The 21,635-nt window shown below is 35.5% G+C and overlaps 1 protein-coding gene and 1 pseudogene across 2 annotated transcripts in view; one reads left to right on the forward strand and one right to left on the reverse strand.

Annotated features, from left to right (window-relative positions):
* Positions 1–21,635, forward strand: part of SLCO4C1 (solute carrier organic anion transporter family member 4C1) — a 70,781-nt gene that overhangs the window by 44,102 nt on the left and 5,044 nt on the right. The window contains exons 7-10 of the mRNA XM_079145883.1: positions 1,028–1,172; positions 1,557–1,752; positions 7,968–8,121; positions 11,620–11,810. Of these exons, the coding sequence (XP_079002009.1) occupies positions 1,028–1,172; positions 1,557–1,752; positions 7,968–8,121; positions 11,620–11,810 (686 nt within the window). The remainder of the gene's footprint in view (positions 1–1,027; positions 1,173–1,556; positions 1,753–7,967; positions 8,122–11,619; positions 11,811–21,635) is intronic.
* On the reverse strand, positions 17,343–21,632 carry LOC306664792 (large ribosomal subunit protein eL8-like; annotated as a pseudogene). The gene has a single exon. The product of its transcript is annotated as a large ribosomal subunit protein eL8-like (transcript).

The following is a 21,635-nucleotide window of genomic DNA, read 5'->3' on the forward strand; positions in this document are numbered from 1 at the left end:
TCACTCAGCCACCTTTCCTCTCCTCTCCACACATGCACTTCTTGCAAGCTTGTTCACAACTTTAACTCCAACTACTATTATTTGCTCTTATAGTAGTCTGTTCCATTTCATATATTTTACTTCATTTATTTTATAAATTATAATTTTCATTACCATCAAGAGTTATTGATTACCTTTTTTTTTTTTTTTTAATCCTATCCCTTCTGGGTAGAAATTCCTAGACTGATTCAGTTCCCTATGGGTAACTTGTTTCACTGCTGGTTTTCCTTGGATGGGATATCACCTAATATCCTTGCATGTCTACGATATTTCTGAATAGATGAGTATTTTTGGGATCATTCCACTTTAATCCTAGTAGTGTTTGGGTATTGTTTGTTCTTTTCTATGTAAATGTGTTGTAGTTGAGGAGTTTCATGTTAGAATGATTTTGACTTTTTATGTATAAGTTTGCAAAAATTTTTATGTATCTTTGATTTCTAGTTAATGCTTAAGCATAAAAATTAGAAGCAGTCCAGAAAAAGAAATACTATTTAAAGTTGCTCAACTTTATACCTATTCTTAATGATACTATGAGCATCATTATGATCCTTAGAGACCATTTTCATCTGTGTTCATAGTCTCAAGGTTTGTGTTTAGTGGACATAAGAATTCAAAATACAATTAAAAATCAAATGAGTAGATTTATAGTATGTGCATTCACAATAATAAGTGTGGGGAAAGAAACCTTTTCAAGTGGACTTCTGCTTTCTGTCTCTAGCCTGTTGGGTGTAATAAAGGCATGATCATAGTACTGATGAAGCCATCTATTAATTCTCTAAATGCTCCACCTACCCATTTTCTCATTAATGTATATGTAAATCCATTAATCATCCTTAGTTATATTTTGGTGATGGAGGGAATGCTGTAATTTTATAGGCTAATATTGTGTTTATTAAAAGTTTTGCCATTTCACAATGCCACCATTTTAATGCTGCACTTTGCAGTAAAACCATAGTTATTCATTTGGTGAACTGTATTTTTTCTTTAGAATTTGATGAGGAATACTGTCTTTATGTGTTTAGTTTTATCAACTTCTTCAGAAGCCTTAGTTACTACTGGATTTGCAACATTTTTACCTAAATTTATAGAAAATCAATTTGGACTGTCATCCAGCTTTGCAGCTACCCTTGGAGGTAAAACTTTTTCTTTGTCCTAACTTAATCTAATAATTTTACTTTACCACAACACATTTTCATTAGGATAATATATAATTTTGGATATCTTGCATACTTTATACTGATTTGGATAAAAGTTTCTGATTTTATGACATCAACAATTTATTGTATGAGACTGAGAGAGACAATCCTATGACGCTGAAGAGAATATCTTTATGTTCAATAGTTAATTTTACTAAACCTTTACTTAATGAAACTGTTGTCATTTATGCAGTTATTTCTATGTTGGCTGAAAACTTCTATATGTTAAACCACATTGTTGCTTGCTTTTACGTTTCTCTAGTTATCAGTCTGAGTTATTGAGTATTCCTGTGTTCTCTTTTCTGTCTTCTTTCTCCTTAGGGGCTGTTTTAATTCCTGGAGCTGCTCTTGGTCAGATTTTAGGTGGTGTTCTTGTTTCCAAGTTCAAAATGACATGCAAAAATACAATGAGGTTTGCTTTGTTCACATCTGGAGTTGCACTTGTGCTGAGTTTTGTATTTATTTATGCCAAATGTGAAAATGAGCCATTTGCTGGTGTGTCTGAATCATATAATGGGTAAATATATTTCAATGCTTTTTCATATTACTATTAAAGTAGTAAACTATGTGTGCATTTACAAGTATAGGTATTCTTAAATTATGAGTAATTAACTTTTTTTATTATAAGACTTGTTTTCTACAAAGGAGCATGTGGAATTTTTTAAAATTTATTTTTATTGTAAGCAAATGGGATACATGTTGTTTCTGTTTGTGCATGGAGTAACAGCATACCATTTGTGTAATCATACATTTACATAGGGTAATGATGTTTGATTCATTCTGTTATTTTTTCCTTTACCCCCACCCCTCCCACCCTTCTTTTCCCTCTATACGTCCCTCCTTCCTCCATTCTTGCCCCCCTCCTAACCCCCATTATGTGTCATCATCCGCTTATCAGAGATCATTCGTCCTTTGGTTTTTGAGATTGGCTTATCTCACTTAGCATGATATTCTCCAATTTCATCCATTTTCCTGCAAATGCTATAATTTTATTCTTTATAGCTGAGTAATATTCCATTGTATATATATATCACAGTTTCTTTATCCATTCATCAATTGAAGGACATCTAGGTTGCTTCCAGCATGTGGAATTTTTTTGTTTTGCTTTTAGTCTGAATAATTGATATCTTCTTAAAAGTTGTGTTTATTTAAAGAGCTTTTAAGGAGCAAATATCACATACTGGGCACTATATTTGGTTCAGGGTTACAAAGACTAACACAACACAATCTTTGCTTAAGAAATTCACATCTACTATGCTTTGAATGTGTTCCGCAAACGTATATGTGTTGAAATAGTTTCCATCTTCACATGTCAATAGTATTTGGAGGTAAGGTCTTTAGAAGGTGCTTAGAATTAGAGGAAGTCCTGAGAGTACAACCTCCCTGATGACATTAATGGCTTTATAAAAAGAGGAAGAGAGATTCCTCTTTTCATTTCTTTCTCTGACTTCCTATATGATATCCTCCACCATGCCACGTCACAGCAAAAAGGTCCTCACCAAATACTGAGCAGATGTTGGCACCATGTCCTTGGACTTCCTAACCTCCAGGACTGTAAGCCAAATACACTTATATTCTTTGTAAACTACCCAGACTAAGTTATTGTGTTATAGCAACAATAAAACAAATTAAGATAATAGTGTGGGTAGAATTTCACATTTTATTTTCCCATTAATTTATTTTTTAAATAAAAATTATCTCATATTATTGAATTTCCTTAATAGATGAGTTGAAAATAAACTGGAAGAGAGATTAAAATGAAGCTTGTCCCAGGTATACTATTGTAGTATCTACTTAAAAATTTGTTTGTTGTAAAGAAACATATAATTTGCTGTTCTATGCTAATAGTGTGTTTCTACCTATAACCAGTTTTGACTATTTGTCTTTCTTTCTTTGCCTTATTTAGTTTGCTTTGAAATCCTAAGACACGAGAGGGAGATCAGGCAGGAGGCATTGCACAACAGTGTATTTTGTAGTTCACAGCAGTGCTTTAATTATTTCATTAGATGTGCATGTGGCTGTTGAGGGAGGTGGTATTCCAGGTCCAGGACACCATAAATTTTTGTATTTCAGCATTTCACATGGCAAAATGAATTGTAATTTGTTTAGAAGAGTTTGCCAATAACAATAATCATGATTTCAGGTTCCTATTCATATGTCTTCATTTTTTCACATCAGTTCGATGCAGACTGTTCTAAGGCAGTGTTTGCTTAAGCTCCATTACATGTATTCAGCACTTGTTGAATGCTTCCTTTGGCAGACCTCTGTGGCAAAATCCCTGTTCTAAAGGACAGGTTTGAAAACACAACAGTGACTGAACAATGACTTATGTCATTGGGAATATATAAAGTGTTAGGGAAACCAAAAGGAGAGCTTTTCCATTTGATTAGATTAGAGTCAGAGTGAGTTCATGGCCATATAACAAAATTGAGTTTAAATATCAGGTAAGGATGCAGGAGTTTGAGATTTAATGGTTAAAGAAGAGGGGAAGACAGAGGGAATGTGCTAAGCCAAGGGTATAAATGCTGTAAAAAGTGAAGGCTAGATTCAAGGATCAGTTTGAATGGGGCTTCCTGTTATATGTCCAGAAATAGTAGAAAATAGCTGGAAATTTTGAAAAGTAGGTAGAGGTAAGTTGTATAGACCTAATATTCATCCTTATAGACTTCACACAAAGCTATTACAACAAAGCACTTTTTCTGTATTCCTTTTAGGAAAACAAATTTCTGAATAGTTTACCAAATAGTAACAAAATAAATATGAATCCACTTGGTATTTTCTGTTCGATACAAGAGTTAATACCAGATGAAGTTTCCTTAACATAATCAGTAAGGAAGGCAAGTAAATTATTTGAGTTCAAGGAGGATATAGGGATTGATTATCAAGATATGTGAAGATCTGGAACATAAAGATAGTGATTAATATATATGTACATTTCTTGGTGGTGGAAAAAAACTGAAAGTGAGTATCATACACAAACCCACATTCACCCATGTTTATGTATGCATGTATAGAGAGGTATACGTAGAGACAGATTGGGCTTGATGTCACAAAGTAGGTGTGACAATGTCTGATTATTTTTCTCTGAGCCCCCAATTCTTAATTTTAGCTTCTGTACCTGCACATTAAAATGCTCATACCATGACTGCTTAGTCAAATAGCCTCATTCAAAAAACATGAATATAAGAAAAAGAAAAGAACAAAGCAAGGAACTCAAGAAGTACTGTTTCAGAGAGGGAGAGAAAGGTGGTAAGAATACGGTTTCTAGTCAGTGGTGCAGATAAGCACATAAGCACAACTAGGTTAAAAATGGTTTTTGTAGCTTTAAAATTAATGATTAGGCTTATTGCCAGGTTCATTTGAAGCCTGTATATCCAAAAAGCTTAAGACTAATAGTGATTATTTCAGAGGATATTTTGCAGTAATATTTAATTTATTATGAAATCTTTAATTGGGCACAACACTCAATTCTACTGAAAGGAGATTGCATAAGATATATCTCTAAAAATCTTTTAGTTATTACAATTTTCTTCCATTATATTGCTTTGACATTTGATAGGATCCTTGGGTCTCAATTTGGTAATTGGAGTTGGTGATGGTGATTTGTTTTTCACTTTGTATTTAAAATCTCATAAAATATGATATTCCATAGTAAGTACATGCAATGTTTTTGTGCCTATATCCATAGCTAGAATTTCTTTGCTTACATGAAGTAGCTCCAGAAAGAGGCATACCTATTATTGTAATAGTTTTAGGGAAATATTTGCCTATTACAGAGGCATAATTCTAGAGTGATAGTTTGAATTTAAATAAGATGGTGTTTAAGTTCTATTATTTGTGATAAATATGTCTATTTTTAAAAATATTAAAAATTTAAAAGTAAAATATTTAAGGTAATTCTAATATGTACATATAAGCCACATACTTGGCAACTCTTACTGTTTTTTCCATTAAGTTTCCTTCTTACCTCACTAAGTAGGTGGACTAAAGTGACCTACTCTTCATAATAAAATGTATGTTCTATACTTTGCATAATGTTTTCTTATATTTTGTGCATTCTCAGTAATTATTTATAAATACTGATAATTATACATTAGAAAATTTAAATATGAAAATTATTGTGTTAAGGCTATTTCTAGAGTTGAAAGGGATAGTTTCTCTGTAGTCCTCTCTCTATATATGTGCTGGAAGTTCTTTGTGGTCGAGGCTGTAATGTATGCTTTTGCCAATAAAACTGTGCTTGATAAGATATAAAACTGGCAACAGCCTGTGAAATAGGTTAGACTCAAAAGAGATTGCAGGTAGAGCGACAGATTACTTATAACCTACTCTTTCCACAATACTTTCCTCCAAACTTCCTATGCATTTGTTTATGTTGTGTTTTCTACCTTTCTCTTTAGTCTGTCTCCTTCATGAACTTCCATTCTCTACCAACTAAAACGCCATTTTTCAGTTTAGCGATATTGTCTTATCGTACAGTGGATATGCTAACTCTGTTTGAAAGAGTTAGCTTCAAAGTGGCAGGGATTCATCATTCTCTTTCTGTTGTTCTCCCTCTCATCTCTGGCCCTGCTTTTGGTTAGATATCTGCTAAGTGCCTTTAAGAAACACTTTTAGGTGTTTTGCTACCACTTTGGTAGTCTAGTGCAAAGTTGGAGATTACTGCATATTTATTAGCAAGTGGGCCCCCCATCCCTCGCAACACACACCTTGTGCTCTTCTCCCAGGGCTCTACTTGACTGGATTAATCAACCCTCCTGGTTTTAGCTAAATTTATATGCAAATAGATTTTAAAATTTCTACCTTCAGGCTAGATTTCCTCACCAAATTTGATACTCTTAATTTCTGTGCATATACAACCATACCTGTTACCTAGTTTCCAAAGTGATTCTCATTCTCTACTGAACCACTGGGAGTCACCTTTAACTTTCCATCCTTCAATCTTCAATCAGTTAACGAATCATCAGATCTTATTGACTGCATGTCCAAAATTTTTCTCCAATCTATTTCCTGCAAAATTTCTTATATTTTAAAATACAGTAGGATCATAGTTATAATTGGCATTCTGAGGGGCTGTCAAGTTTCCCAGTTTTCCTGTCCTATAAATGAAACAGAAGGTCAAATTATTTAAGTTCATAACTTTTAATGAATAGGCCATATCTTGCAGTTCATTTATTCACTCATTCAACATATGATCACTGAATAAATAAAATTAAATATCTGTCTTTGCACATAGGCTTATCTTTTTGTGGGAGGAAGATAGTCAAATCAATAGTTATATGTAATCATATCTTTTATCTTAAAATAATAATTCCCCTTTGTGTAGTTATCCCCTGTTGTTTGCAGTATTCTAGTTGGTCTCTTTTCTTCAAGTTCATACTCTGTTCAAGGATTATTTCTTGAAAAAGAACTTTTGTAATGTCATTTCCATTATAAAAATAGTTATTATCTTTTGCCTATATCTTAAAGCTTATTGTTTGTAACAAGGCCCACGAAGACCCTAATTAATCTGGTCCCCGATTCCTCTCCAAGTACATTTCCTCTCACTCTTGACTTCAAATACCGTTTATATTTCTCCACATCAACAGGATGCTGTTTCTCACTGCTATGCCTTTGTACCAGCTTTTTCTGAAGGGTCCCACTCCCCCATTGCCCAGCTATATCTTACTCATCCTTTAAGAATCATCTCAGGCAGTAGCTTTGGCTAGTGTTAGGTGACTGTCTCTGGTTCTTCCAGAATGCACTTTGCAAATATCTAACCATACTCAACATGTTAGTGTGTAATTGCCTATGTTCATCTCTACTCCTAGACTCTGAAGTCTCTAAGGGCAGGGACTATCTTATTCTGCTTCATATTCTCATTACCTAGTGTAGGTCTTAACTCAATATGTATGGTTGAATGAATGAATGAGGCATTGGGAAAGCATCTTTGATTAGAGTAGCCCATTACATTATGAAAGATATTGCTTTTTGTTAAGCAGCAGCAGCTTAAAACAACACTAGGCCTGGGGATTGGCAAACAAAGAGTAATCTAATCTCTCAAGGCTTCAATTTTCCCATTGGTAAATTGAATATATTGAATGACATGATTTTATTCATCCTTTTTTGGGTAAAAATTCTACCTCATACCTGGGGACATTTGGCAAAGATCTGGAGACCTTTTGGTTATCAAAACTAAGGAAAATGCTATTGACATCTGGTGGATGGAGTTTGGGACTGCTGCTTAACACCCCACAATCCATACAGCCAGTCACTACAGGCATTATCTATCACCAGAAAGAAACTCTACCTTCTTCATTTATTCTGCTTTGTTATTCTTATCACTGGCAGGCATTATATTATTAATGATTGTTTTTACTGCCTCTCCATCACAAGAAAGTTATGTACAAAGGTGGAAATTCTGTCTTATTTGGTCAGTAAACATGTGCTCAGTGAATGAATCAAATGACTAAATGTTAAGGTATGACAATGCTCTGAATTCTTCTTTAAAGGTTATGGCCTTAGAGCCAAGCATGGTAGTGCACAACTGTAATGCCAGTGACCTGGGAGGCTGAGGCAGGAGGATCAAAGTTCAAGGCCAACCTGAGCAATTTAAGGAGATACTGTCTCAAAATGAAAAATAAAAAGGGATGGGAATGTACCTCAGTGATAGAGTGCTCTGGGTTCAAATCTTAGTACCAGAAAAAAGTTATGATGCAGAGAATTTGATTTTCTGTCTTTTCTTATTTACAGAACAGGAGAACTGGGAAACTTGACAGCCCCTTGTAATAGCAATTGTAGCTGTTCTAGATCCTATTATTATCCACTCTGTGGAGGAGATGGAGTCCAATATTTTTCTCCATGCTTTGCAGGTTGTTCAAATTCTGTTTCAGATAAGAAAACAAAGGTAAGTGTGTCTGCTGCTTTTCCTTTAATGAGGCAATGTATTTATGACAGTCCTTTTGGTCCCTCTAGTGGAGTTGCCTCATCTTCCTGCCCCTCTTTCATTAAGAAACTCCAAACCTGCTGCTGAAAACCCTTCTTCCTTTGTGACTCAGGCAGTTCTTGTTGAAATATCAATCTGGCAGTTATTCACATATATTTTTGTAACATCACTATTGTTGTAGTGAAACATTGCTTAATTTTTTACTTTGGTTTATTTTTTTCTTCAATTCTACTTTAAGATCTTTAAGGTATTCTTACTAAATGCACTATACATTTAATAAATATTTATTTTACTTGATGTACCATGGATATATTTTAAGATATTCATTAATTCATTCTAAAATACAAATTTACCTTTAATCCTATGTCAGAATACATGCCAGCTTACCCAGAAGTTATTTCTTTTCAACCAAGTTAAATGTGAAGAGAATCCAAATGGAATCTTATTGTATTACTACTACAACCTAAAGATTTTATTTTAACTAAGTTTAAGAATATTGGGAGTTAATTATACTCAGATTATGAGTAGTACATAAAATATTATGCAGTTTTAGATGATGTGATAACTTTAAAAGGATCTGGGAGAAACATAACTATAGTATAGGAGACTACAATAAATAACCAAAGTAAGAATTATATGATTATTTTGAATTTTTGAAACATGGGACCGCAAGATGGTATTCCTTTCCCTATATGAAGATAAGTGAAGGGTTGTAAGAAAAATTTCTGTATAAATAAGAAGAAATAATTAATCAAAATAATTAGAAAGACTTCCAATTTCTTCCAAAACCAACATGAATGTATGAATGCATGTGTGTAAAGTCATATACTTTATATGTTCATGTGGACCTATATAAACATATAAACATATGTATGTGTGTGTGTGTGTGTATACACACACACATATATATATACATACACATATCTTTAATGGTTTTATGTGTAATAAATACATTCAGAGTGTATCTCAACAGATGAGGCTTTGAGTTTCCTGCTGGGGTAAAACAAAATATGATAAACAGCAAACATGTTTTTCTTGTATTTTCTATCCTATATCTTTTAAAATTAATCTAACAACATTTAAAAATCTGTTAAGAAATGGTGGTGACTCATAATAGACCTAATAATATATTTTGATGATGCTATATGGAATTTTAATTTTTGGAATTATCTTTTGATAATTAGATCATTATCAAGGAATATCTATAGAAAATTAATAAAAGACTAAAGAAGGAGTTTAAAGAGTTTAATCTCCAAACTGAGGGTTATTTTCCTTCAAACCAATAAGACATCTGGAACTGCTTTAGTTTCAAAACACCTTGAGAAAACCAGATGTTTCTATCAGTTAGAAAGATTCAAATTCCACAAGTGATCTTGGTGGATACCTAAGAATCTGAACTACTTGGCAGATAGCTATTCCTTTGGGAGGTAACATTTTCTTGCATATAAATATGACGGAGTTAAATTATTAGAAAGATTTTAAGTGCATAACTAGATTTGTGATATGCAGATGCTAATTCACAATAGGGATGGGGGACACTAAGGAAGAATAGAGTTACTTTATATTAGGTAGAGGAGACTTAAAGGAGGGGAAGGGGCATGGGGGTAGGAAGGATAGTAGCGTGAAACAGACATTACCTCATGTACATATATGATTGCATGGCTGATGTGATCCTACAACATGTACAATCAGAAAAATGAGAAATTATACTCCATTTATGTATGATTTATCAGAATACATAAATGCAAAATGCATAAATGCATTCTACTGTTATGTATAACTAATTAGAACAAATAAAAAAATTAAATAAAAAATGTATAGACACGAATACCATCCTGCTTAGGGAAATGCTAATGAAAAATCTAACACTCAGATCACATTTGAAGTACTGTTGATTATTTTGATATGTTTAATTTGCATTTGTATTTTTGACCATATGATGAGATAATTACCATCTTACACAGAAAATTGCCTTCCAGATATCATATAGGAAGAGCAAGTTATTTTGACTCCCAAATATTATCTTTCTCTTGGATTTTTATGTTCAACTAGTTCATGGAATAGTTTAAATAGGTTAATGCATAAGAAATTAATAGACACCTATGCACATTTGCTCGTAGTGGTATCACTCTCATAGTTTACACCTGTGACCTTAGTTACAAATAGAAACTTCAGAGATAAATGTGTATTTTACATAAGAGAGCTATGAAGTTTTTATCAGAATGAAAATCCTGTTCTCAGTTTACCCTCTTAAGATTTTAAGTGAATCACTTCATTATTTGATACATCTGATTGCTTAGTGTGTATTAGTTTTGGAGGTCTCATCTTCATATTTGGTTTTCTTGTATCCATACCAGTGGCCTTAAAACTACTTTAGCACTGAAAAAAGGTCTCTGACCTTTGAAACAATAAAATATCACCTTTCTTTGACTTTCCTGACTCTTTTGATGTTGGCTGTGGTTTAAAAATGTGTTAAAAGATTTTAAAATGCTTTTAAGAAATACCTGTGCCTAACCAACTTTTTATTTTTCATTTTATTTATTTGTTTATGTATTTATTCATTTACCTTTTGTGGTCCTGGGGATTGAAGCTGGGAATGTTTTACCACTGAGCTACATTACCAGCCCTTTTTATTATGAGACAGGGTCTTGGTAAATTGCTGAGATGGGCCTCAAACTTGTGATCCTCTTGCTTTATCCTTATGAACACCATCAAGCATAGCCTAAACAACTTTTTATGTATCTGATTTCTTTTTCTACAAAAGCAAACCTTGAAATTTTTTTATCATGCTAGTTTTCAATATTTCACATTATTAATATATGTGTGTACATATATATGTATATACACTAAGTATATATGTAAAACAGTCTGTAAGATGATGACATTGACATGTCTATTGTTTTATTGTGATCAACATATTATGTTAGGAAGCATAGTGTACTTGCAGTAAAGTAATTCCAAAAAGCTCAGAAAATTATAGTTAGAAGGTTATAGTTAAAAGAAGCAAGTTTTATTTTCAAATCCATAGGATGTGTTGGTTCATATTAGTATGGCACTTGTCACAATTCTAGTGTTTGCTCAGTTAAACAATTGTAGATAATGAGATTGTCACTATAGTCTTCGCTTCCTGTAGTGGAAAAGAAGAAAGTTATTAAAGAAATTATGGTCTAATGAAAGCCTAAGATGTGAGATCACATAACTGCTATCAATTTGTTTTGTAAATCATGAGACAATATTGGTTACAAATTGAAGTAATGACCATACAAGTCAAATACAGATGATTCTACTTCAATTGTATGGTTTGTTTCTACTTGCTTGATTTTTAGCGTTAATTATGCTTTCTCATCATTATTTATTGTATATGGATTAAGAAAGAATGAGTGGGTTTGCGAAGTCTAGAGATTACCTTATTTACAAATCTATTTTCAAAATAAACTGTTTTATGTCTAACATTTTCAGGTATATTACAACTGTTCCTGTATTGAAAGGAAAGCAGAAATAACACCCATGGCAGGCAGTTTGGTTTTTGAAGCTAAAGCTGGAAAATGTGAAACTCATTGTACAAACTTGCCGGTGTTTCTTGGCATTTTCTTTGTTGCAGTTATTTTTACCTTTATGGCTGGTACTCCAATAACTGTGTCCATATTAAGGTATGTATCAGTTGTGAATATGCATTTTCTTTTTTTTATTGTAAACAAATGGGATACATGCTGTTTCTCTGTTTGTACATGGTGTAAAGGCACACCATTTGTGTAATCATAAATTTACATGGGGTAATGTTGTTTGATTCATTCTGTTATTTTTTCCCTTCCCCCCACACCTCCCACCGCTCTTTTCCCTCTATACAGTCCTTCCTTTCTCCATTCTTGCCCCCCTCCCTAACCCTAACACTAACCCCTACCTCCCCCCATTATGTGCCATCATCCACTTATTAGGGATATCATTCATCCTTTGGTTTTTTGAGATTGGCTTATCTCACTTAGCATGATAGTCTCCAATTTCATCCATTTGCCTGCGAATGCCAAAATTTTATCATTCTTTATGGCTGAGTAATATTCCATTGTATATATATACTGCAGTTTCTTTATCCATTCATCAACTGAAGGACATCTAGGTTGGTTCCACAATCTGGCTATTGTGAATTGAGCAGCTATGAACATTGATGTGGCTGTATCTCTGTAGTATGCTGATTTTAAGTCCTTTGGGTATAGGCCAAGGAGTGGGATAGCTGGGTCAAATGGTGGTTCCATTCCAAGTTTTCTAAGGAATCTCCACACTACTTTCCAGAGTGGCTGCACTAATTTGCAGCCCCACCAACAATGTATGAGTGTACCTTTCTCCCCACATCCTCGCCAACACCTGTTGTTGCTTGTATTCTTGATAATCGCCATTCTAACTGGAGTGAGATGGAATCTTAGGGTTGTTTTGATTTGCATTTCTCTTATTACTAGAGATGTTGAACATTTTTCCATATGTTTGTTGATTGCTTGTAGATCTTCTTCTGTGAAGTGTCTATTCATTTCCTTAGCCCATTTGTTGATTGGATTATTTGCCTTCTTAGTGTAGAGTTATTTGAGTTCTTTATAGATTCTGGAGATTAGTGCTCTATCTGAAGTATGATTGGCAAAGATTTTCTCCTATTCTGTAGGCTCTTTCTTCGCATTGTTCATAGTTTCCTTTGCTGAGAGAAAGCTTTTTAGTTTGAATCTATCCCAGTTATTGATTCTTGCTTTTATTTCTTGTGCTATGGGAGTCCTGTTGAGGAAGTCTGGTCCTAAGCCGACATGTTGAAGATCTGGACCTATAATCTGTAGGGTCTCTGGCCTGATTCTGAGGTCCTTGATCCATTTTGAGTTTGGTTTGGTGCGTGGTGAGAGATAGGAGTTTAGTTTCATTCTGTTGCATATGGATTTCCAATTCTTCCAGCACCATTTGTTGAAGAGGCTATCTTTTCTCCATTGCATATTTTTGGCCCCTTTGTCTAGTATGAGAAAATTGTATTTATTTGGGTTTGTGTCCATGTCCTCTATTCTGTACCATTGATCTACCTTTCTATTTTGGTACCAATACCATGCCGTTTTTGTTACTATTGCTTTGTAGTAGAGTTGAAGATCTGTTGTTGCGATACCCGCTGCTTCACTCTTTCTGCTAAGGATTGCTTTAGCTATTCTGGGTTTCTTATTCTTCCAGATGAAATTTCATGATTGCTTGCTCTATTTCTGTAAGGTACGTCATTGGGATTTTAATTGGAATTGCATTGAATCTGTATAGCACTTTAGGTAGTATGGCCATTTTGACAATATTAATTCTTCCTATCCAAGAACATGGAGAGATCTTTCCATTCTAAGGTTTTCTTTAATTTCTTTCTTTAGTATTTTGTAGTTCTCATTGTAGAGGTCTTTCACCTCTTTTGTGAGATTGATTCCCAAGTATTTTATTTTTTTCGATGCTATTGTGAATGGGGTAGTTTTCCTAATTATTATTTCCAAAGATTCATCACTTATGTATAAAAATGCATTGGATTTATGTGCATTGATCTTATATCCCACTACTTTACTGAATTCACTTATGAGTTCTAAAAGTTTTTTGGTGGAATTTCCAGGTTCATCTAAGTATATAATCATATCATGAGCAAATAGGGATAGTTTGAGTTCTTCTTTTCCTATTCGTATCCCTTTAATTTCTTTGGTCTGTCTAATTGCTCTGGCTAAAGTTTCAAGGACAATATTGAATAGAAGTGGTGAAAGAGGGCATCCCTGTCTTGTTCCAGTTTTTAGGGGGAATGCTTTCAGTTTTTCACCATTTAGAATGATATTAGCCATGGGCTTAGCATAAATGACGTTTACAGTGTTAAGGAATGTTCCCACTATCCCTATTTTTTCTAGTGTTTTGAGCATGAAGGGGTGCTGTATTTTATCAAATGCTTTTTCTGCATCTATTGAAATAGTCATGTGATTCTTGACTTTAACTCTATTGATATGGTGAATTACATTTATTGATTTCCGGATGTTGAACCAACCTTGCATCCCTGGGATGAAACCCACTTGATCATGGTGTACTATCTTTTTAATATGTTTTTGTATGCGATTTGCTAAAATTTTGTTGGGAATTTTTGTGTCGATGTTCATTAAGGATATTGCTCTGAAATTTTCTTTCCTCGATTTGTCTCTGTCTGGTTTAGGTATCAGGGTGATATTGGCTTCATAGAATGAGTTTGGGAGGGTTCCCTCCTCTTCTATTTTATGGACTACTTTGAGAAGTATTGGAATGAGCTCTTCTTTAAAGGTTTTGTAGAACTCGGCTGAGAACCCATCTGGCCCTGGACTTTTCTTTGTTGGTAGGCTTTTGATGACTTCTTCTATTTCATTACTTGAAATTGGTCTATTTAAATTGAGTATGTCCTCCTCATTCAGTTTAGGCAATTCATATGTCTCTAGAAACCTGTTGATGTCTTCAAAATTTTCTATTTTGTTGGAATATAGATTTTCAAAATAACTTCTAATTATGTTTTGTATTTCAATCATGTCTGTTGTGATATTTCCTTGTTCATTCCGAATTTTAGTGATTTGGGTTTTCTCTCATCTTCTCTTTGTTAGTGTGGCTAAAGGTTTATCAATTTTGTTTATTTTTTCGAAGAACCAACTATTTATTTTGTCAATTTTTTTGTATTGTTTCTTTCGTTTCAATTTCGTTGATTTCATCTCTGAGTTTAACTATGTCCTGTCTTCTACTACTTTTGGTGCTGGTCTGTTCTTCTTTTTCTAGGGATTTGAGCTGTAGTGTTAGGTCATTTATTTGTTGAGTTTTACTTCTTTTATTAAATGCGCTCCATGAAATAAATTTCCCTCTAAGTATTGCTTTCATAGTGTCCCAGAGATTTTGATATGATATGTCTTTGTTCTCATTTACCTCTAAGAATTTTTTAATTTCCTTCCTAATATCTTCTGCTATCCATTCATCATATAATAGCATATTGTTTAATCTCCAGGTGTTGGAGTAGTTTCTGTTTTTTACTGTTTGGTTTATTTCTAACTTCAATCCATTATGATCTGATAGAATACAAGGTAGTGTCTCTATCTTCTTGTATTTGCTAACATTAGCTTTGTGGCATATTATATGGTCTATTTTAGAGAAGGATCCATGTGCTGCTGAGAAGAAAGTGTATTCACTCTTGGTTGGATGGTATACTCTATAAATGTCTGTTTAGTCTAAATTATTGATTGTGTTATTGAGATCTATGGTTTCTTTGTTCAATTTTTGTTCGGAAGATCCGTCCAGTTTGTTCAACTTTGTTTTCTAGGTTAAATATTTTGTCTTCAATGTCTGAGGTTCTGTCTTTCAGGTGTTCTATCCTATTGGATATGCTTTCTATGGAGTTCTTAATTTGGTTTATTGTTTCCTTCATTTCAAGGATTTCTGTTTGTTTTTGTTTCCAATATCTCTCTTTATTGAAATGATCTTTTGCTTACTGTATTTGTTCTTTTAACTGTTGATTGGTGCAATCATTCAGTGCCTGCATTTGCTCTTTCATCTCATTGTTTGCTTTCCTGATCATTTTAATTGTGTACATTCTGAACTGCTTTTCTGTCATTTCTTCTGCCTTGCTGTCATTGGGTTTTATTGATGTAACATCCAGATTTGTTTGCGGCATTTTTTCCCTTGTTTTCTCATATTGTTCAGGTATCAGTGGACTGCTGAGATATTGCAGAATTCTTCTATTGACTTACAGTATCCTTGAAGATATCTATATATATCCCCTCTTAGCCTTCAGTAGGCTGAAATCTTGGAGGAAGTTGATAGTGCAGTGCTCCTCAAGGAAGCTGCCTCTCTAGTGGTGGTGGCCTTCAGGTCTGGTATTTTCCCTGCTAGTGGGCAGAGGTGCCTCCGCTTGTTGACCAATGGTCATCCAAAGGGGAACTAGGCTGCAGGCTGAGGCAAGGCCTGTTTGGGCCTGTGTCTCTGGTTTTTCTGTCCTTGTGGGAAAACCTCACCCGGCAGGGAAGACTCACCCGGTGGGGAGGCTCGCTGTTCAGTTCCCGTCCTAGAGGTTCCCCTCAATCTACAACTACCGCCTGGGCAGGGCTGCCTTCCTCTGTAACGTTCTCAGGGGCCCAGACCTACCTCCTGGGCCTGGGAGCCTCACCCTTCGTAGACGAGTCTCCTTAGGCTGCCCCTCCTCAGAAAATCTGCCCGCAGTCCTGGAACCTTCGCTCCGCCCCTAAGCGTGTCTCTGTGCAGCTCTTCCACCAAGAAGCCTCCTAGGTCCTGGGACCCTGCTCTGCACCCAATCGCCTGGCTACGCAGCCCCTCCTCTGAGCAGCTACCTGGAGCCCTGTACAATCGCTCTGAGTCCCAGTGACCCGCCGCATGCCTCTTCCTCCGGACAGCCACCCGGTGTTCTGGTGCAGTCACTAGGAGTCCTCCTCGCTGCGTGCCTCCTCCTCCTGCCAACCACCTGTAGCCCTGGGCAGTCACTCCGAATCCAAGTGACCCGCCCCGTTCCTAATCTTCCTCCTCCGGGTAGCCCCCCGGGTGTTCAGGAGCGGTCGCTCTGTCGCTCTGAGTCCAAGGGACCCACTGCACGCCTCCTCCAGCAGCCGCCCGGAGCTCTGGTATGGCCACTCCGAGACCAAGCGACCCACCGTGCTCCTCCTCCAGGCAACCCCCCGGTGTTCAATAGCGGTCACTTTGAGTCCAAACAACTCACCACTTGCCTCCTCCTCTGAGCAGCCACCTGGAGCTCTGATGCAGTCACTCCCAGTCCAAGTGACCCACTGCGCTCCTGCTCCTCCTCCTCCGGGCAGGCCCTGGTGTTCAGGAGTGGTTGCTCTGAGTCCAAACAGCTCTCCTCGCAGCTCCTCCTCTGGGCAACCACCCAGAGCTCCAGTGGTTGGTCCGAGTCTGAGCGCTGTGCTGAGCGACCTCCTCTATGATGCTTCCAGTTGTCCGAGTTCTCTGCTCCAGCCGGGGGAGTGGTGTCTCGCTGGGCAGCTCTACTTCACAAAGTTCCCTGCGTTCCAGGACTACTGCCCCATTCGGGACGCCTCCCCAATAGGAGAGACTCACCTGGCTGCTTTGAGTTGGTCCCAAGTCTCTCAATATGTCCTCTTTTGAATCCTGAGTCCTGGAGCAACATGAAATGCAGCCACCCTCTAGTCCGCCATCTTGAAAACCCCTGAATATGCATTTTCTGAGGCAACGTGTTGAGTCAAAAGAAAATAGACTCAGTGGCAAATTCAGCCCTTGTCATCTATTAATTCTGTGGCATTGGAAAAGTAACTTCACAGAGCCCCAGATGTATGGGGTTTAAATCAGATCATGTCAAAGTATCTTAACTTTGATTACCTGGGATGTATTTGGTTTTAGTTTCTCTGTGTGTTTCATGAAACTTCGTTGTGAGCTGAAGATACATTCAATTTGGGCATCATGGAAATGAAGAGCACTCCCTGTACACCAGAATCAGAATGGCATGCATTCTTCCTTAAGCATGAGGTGCTGTGAAGTAAATCCTCCTGCAGACAGGGTTTCACTTGTTCCTCTTCCTTCTATACTTAGCTTTGCAAAAATGTTTCCTACCTGCCCTACCTTAGACCCACTGACCTTTCTGTATTTTTCCTTGCAAACTATAGGTTTTCCCTTTTCAATATTTTGTTTCATAGTATTCACTTGCTACCTTTTCATGTATTTTTTGATGAAAAAATGATTTTGGATTCTATTCTGAAAACATTAAGTAGTTAAAAATGCACTACATGGAAGCATTTGGAGAAGAGGAAAATGCTTTTTAAATTTTTTTTGAAAAATTATACAAATTACTTTTCAACTAATTTGTTTTAAAAGACTGGTATCTTATCTCTCATCTGATTTTCTTGTGGTCAACATTGTATCTCATTAATGTTTGACACTTATTAGTTAAAGAATTATTGTTGAGTGAAGTGGAATTTCAGATTCATATCTAAATCTGCCTCAGATTTTACCCTTATTCCCTAGGTATGTTTTCTGTATCAAAGTTAGTAAGAGGGTAAGAATTATGTGCTTTCACCTTAATAATGATAGTCAAAAAAATCAGTATTTTTTTCATATAAATGTTAATTTATTTTTTTAAAAAATTCCATCTTTATTTGTATAATTGATAAATGAAATTTGAATATATTTAAGGTATATATACAATATTTTGAAATATATATACACTATGAAGTGATTATTCACAATCAAACTAACATACATATATATCATAATTATTTGTGTGTGGGGGGGTGAGAACATTTGTCATCTACTCATCATATTTCAAGCATAAAATACAGTATTATTAAGTGTGCATCTCATCTCCAGAACTTACTCTGCATAATTGAAACATTTTACCCTTTGACTAACATTACCCCGTTTCCTCACCCTCAGCCTCTGGCAATCATTAATTCTTCCTTATTCTTACATGAAGTTTTTTTTTTTTTTTTTTTTTTTAATATCCACCTATGAGTGAGATTATACAGTATTTTGTCTTTGTGTGGTTTATTTTCAATAGCATAATATCTTCAAGTTCATCCATATTGTAACAAATATCAGGATTTCCCTTGTTTTTAAGGCCAATTAGTATATGTCATATTTTCTTTATCCATTCTCTTAGGTCAAATCCATACGTTAGCTGTTGAGAATACTGCAATGAACACTCTTCAACATAGTGATTTTATTCCCTTCCATAAGCAACCAGATGTGAGGTTACTGAATCGCATGCTAATTTTATTTTTAATTTTTGAGTACTATCTGTATACTACCTTCCATAATGACTGTAGCAGTTTTGATTCTTTCTAGTAGTATACAGTGTTTCCCTTTTCTCTAAATCCTTGCCAGCATTTGTTGTCCATTACCTTTTCTATGATATTTAAACTAATAGGTATGAGTTGATGTTTAATTGTGGTTTTGATAAACATTTCCCTGATGATTCCTTATGTTGAGCTTTTATCCCCCATATTCTTGTTGACCATTAGTATGTCTTTCTTGTAAAACTATATTTTGCTTATTTTTTATTTTTTTTTCTGGATGAAGGACAATTTGTTATTTTTATGTACAGGAACCCAACAGCGAGCATTTATCCTAGTTTAGTGGCACATCATTTATTTAGCCTTTGCCTTTTGGCAATGCGAGCCACAGATTTTGAACCCAGGACGTTGCCTCTCCATGATGGATCTCATATCTGTCATTGTAGTTGGTTCTGACAGCTTCCACCAGCATAGCCAGAGCTCCTTTGTCTTCTGAATTAACCTGCGTGAAGGCAACTGTGGCTCACATCTCCCTGTGAACCAGATGCCCCAGCCTGGCCTTCCACTTGATGATGGCAATAAGGGATTCCCATCTTGCGACACAGGGTGGGCAGGAAGACAAGCAGCTCAATGGAATCCACATCGTGTGCAATCACCTCCAGCTGAGCCTTCTTGCTCTCTACCAAGGTGGTGTCAGTGTTGACACCTGCTTGAAGGACTGGCAGTCTGCTTGTGGGGATATCCCCTTTGCCAGCAGTCTTTTTCTCTGCTCGGGTCAAAAGCCCCTGCTGCTTCTCCTGCTTTGTCTCTGGTCTGTATTTGTGGGTGGGCTATTGCAGCTGGGTGGCTGTTTGATGGTACAAGGCCTGGGTGAACTGCTTAATCTTAGGAGGCACTTTCAGCTGCTTATAGAGACTACCCTTTTGCTGCTGTGGCCAGATGTAGCAGGGCCATTTTACAAAGCTGGTAAGGTCCCTTTTGAACTGGATGTCCTGTCCGATGCTGAAGTTCTCTGGCCTCCTCTCAAAGATGGGGTTCACCACCCTTTTGGCTTCCTGCTTCTTGACCACAGCAGGGGCAGGAGCCACCTTCTTCCCTTTGACCTTCTTTTCTTTCGGCATCTTGGGCGGCTGGAGGAGCTATTTTGCTTATTTTTGAAATTTTATTCTTTATCTTGCTATTTTGTCGTTTTAGTTTCTGATTTCCTTTCAATGCCAACTCCTCATAAAGTGTAGGGTTTGCAGATATTTTCTTCAATTCAGTAGGTGTCCCTTCATTTTGATGATAGTTTCCTTTGCTGTGTAGAAGCATATTAGTTTGATATAATCCCATTTGTCTATTTTTGCTTTTGTTGCTTATGCTTTTGGTTTCATACATTTTAAAAAACCATTGACCAAGTGACTGCTAAGTAATTTTACTGTTAGGCAGTATTTTTTGCAGAAGTTTTATATATTCAAGTATTGTGGTTAAGTCTTTGATGCATTTTGAATTGATTTTTGCCTATGGTGTGAGATAAGGATCCAATTTCATTCTTTTGCATGTGAATGTCTGGTTTCTCCAATGCAATTTATTGAAGAAAATCTTTGTCCACTGTATGTTCTTGACACCTCGTTAAAGGTCAATTGTATAGTACTTTGTGGCTTTCTATTCTCTTCCATTGCGCGCGTGTGTGTGTGTGTGTGTGATGCCAGAATCATATGTTTTCATTACTATAGCTTTGTACTATATTTTGAAATCAGGTGGTGTGATTCCTTAAGCTTTGTTCTTCTTGCTCAAGATTGATTTAACTGAGTCTTTCTATATAAATATTAGGATTATGTTTTCTATTTTTGTAAAAGATGGTATTGGCATTTTGATAGGAATTGTACTGAATCTTTAGAATACTTTGAGTAGTCGGTATACTTTAATAATATTAATTTTTCTAATCCATGAACATAGGATGCCTTTCCATTTGTGTCTTCCTCAATTTCTTTCATCATCATTGTTTTTTATATTTTTAGTGAACAAAATTACACTCCTTTGATTACTTTTATTCCTATGTATTTTTTAATGCAATTATAAATGGAATTGTTTACTTAGGTTTACTTGGTTTTTTAAAAATAGTTTATTGTTAGTATATGAATTCTAAAGCTTTACTAAATTCATTTAACTCTAATAGTTTTTGGCAGAGTCTTTAGGACTACACACACACACACACACACATGATTATATCATCTGAAAACAGACAGTACTTCTTTCTTCTCAATTTTTATGGCTTTGATTTCTTTTTTTTACCTAAGAACTCTGGTTAGGAATTCAAATACTATGCTAAATAGAAATCGTGATACTGTATTCCTTATCTCAGAGGAAAGGTTTCCCTCTCTTCACTATTAATAATGATGCTAGCTGTGGGATTGCCATATATGACAATTACCCCTGCGTATCTAATTTTTGAGAAATTTTTATAAAAAGTAAGCCTCATTAATAAATGACTCTTCTCCTTTACCTTTGTTAAAATTATAAGAGCTGGTGGTGTTTTTGGTGTTATTTAGTTCTGATAACACTTTTCTTCTTTTATAATTCCAGAATGAATAAACTATTCATAAGGTCTTTTAAATAGTCTGTTTATTTAAATGAACATTTACATTTATATCAAAATACTAAACTGATGTAGATATGAACTTGCTCAAAGAGTAATTATGCCATATAACTTTTTTTTGTCTCACTTGTGTTTAATATTTC

Source organism: Sciurus vulgaris (assembly GCF_902686455.1).
Source record: "Sciurus vulgaris genome assembly, chromosome: 6".
NCBI lineage: Eukaryota > Metazoa > Chordata > Mammalia > Rodentia > Sciuridae > Sciurus > Sciurus vulgaris.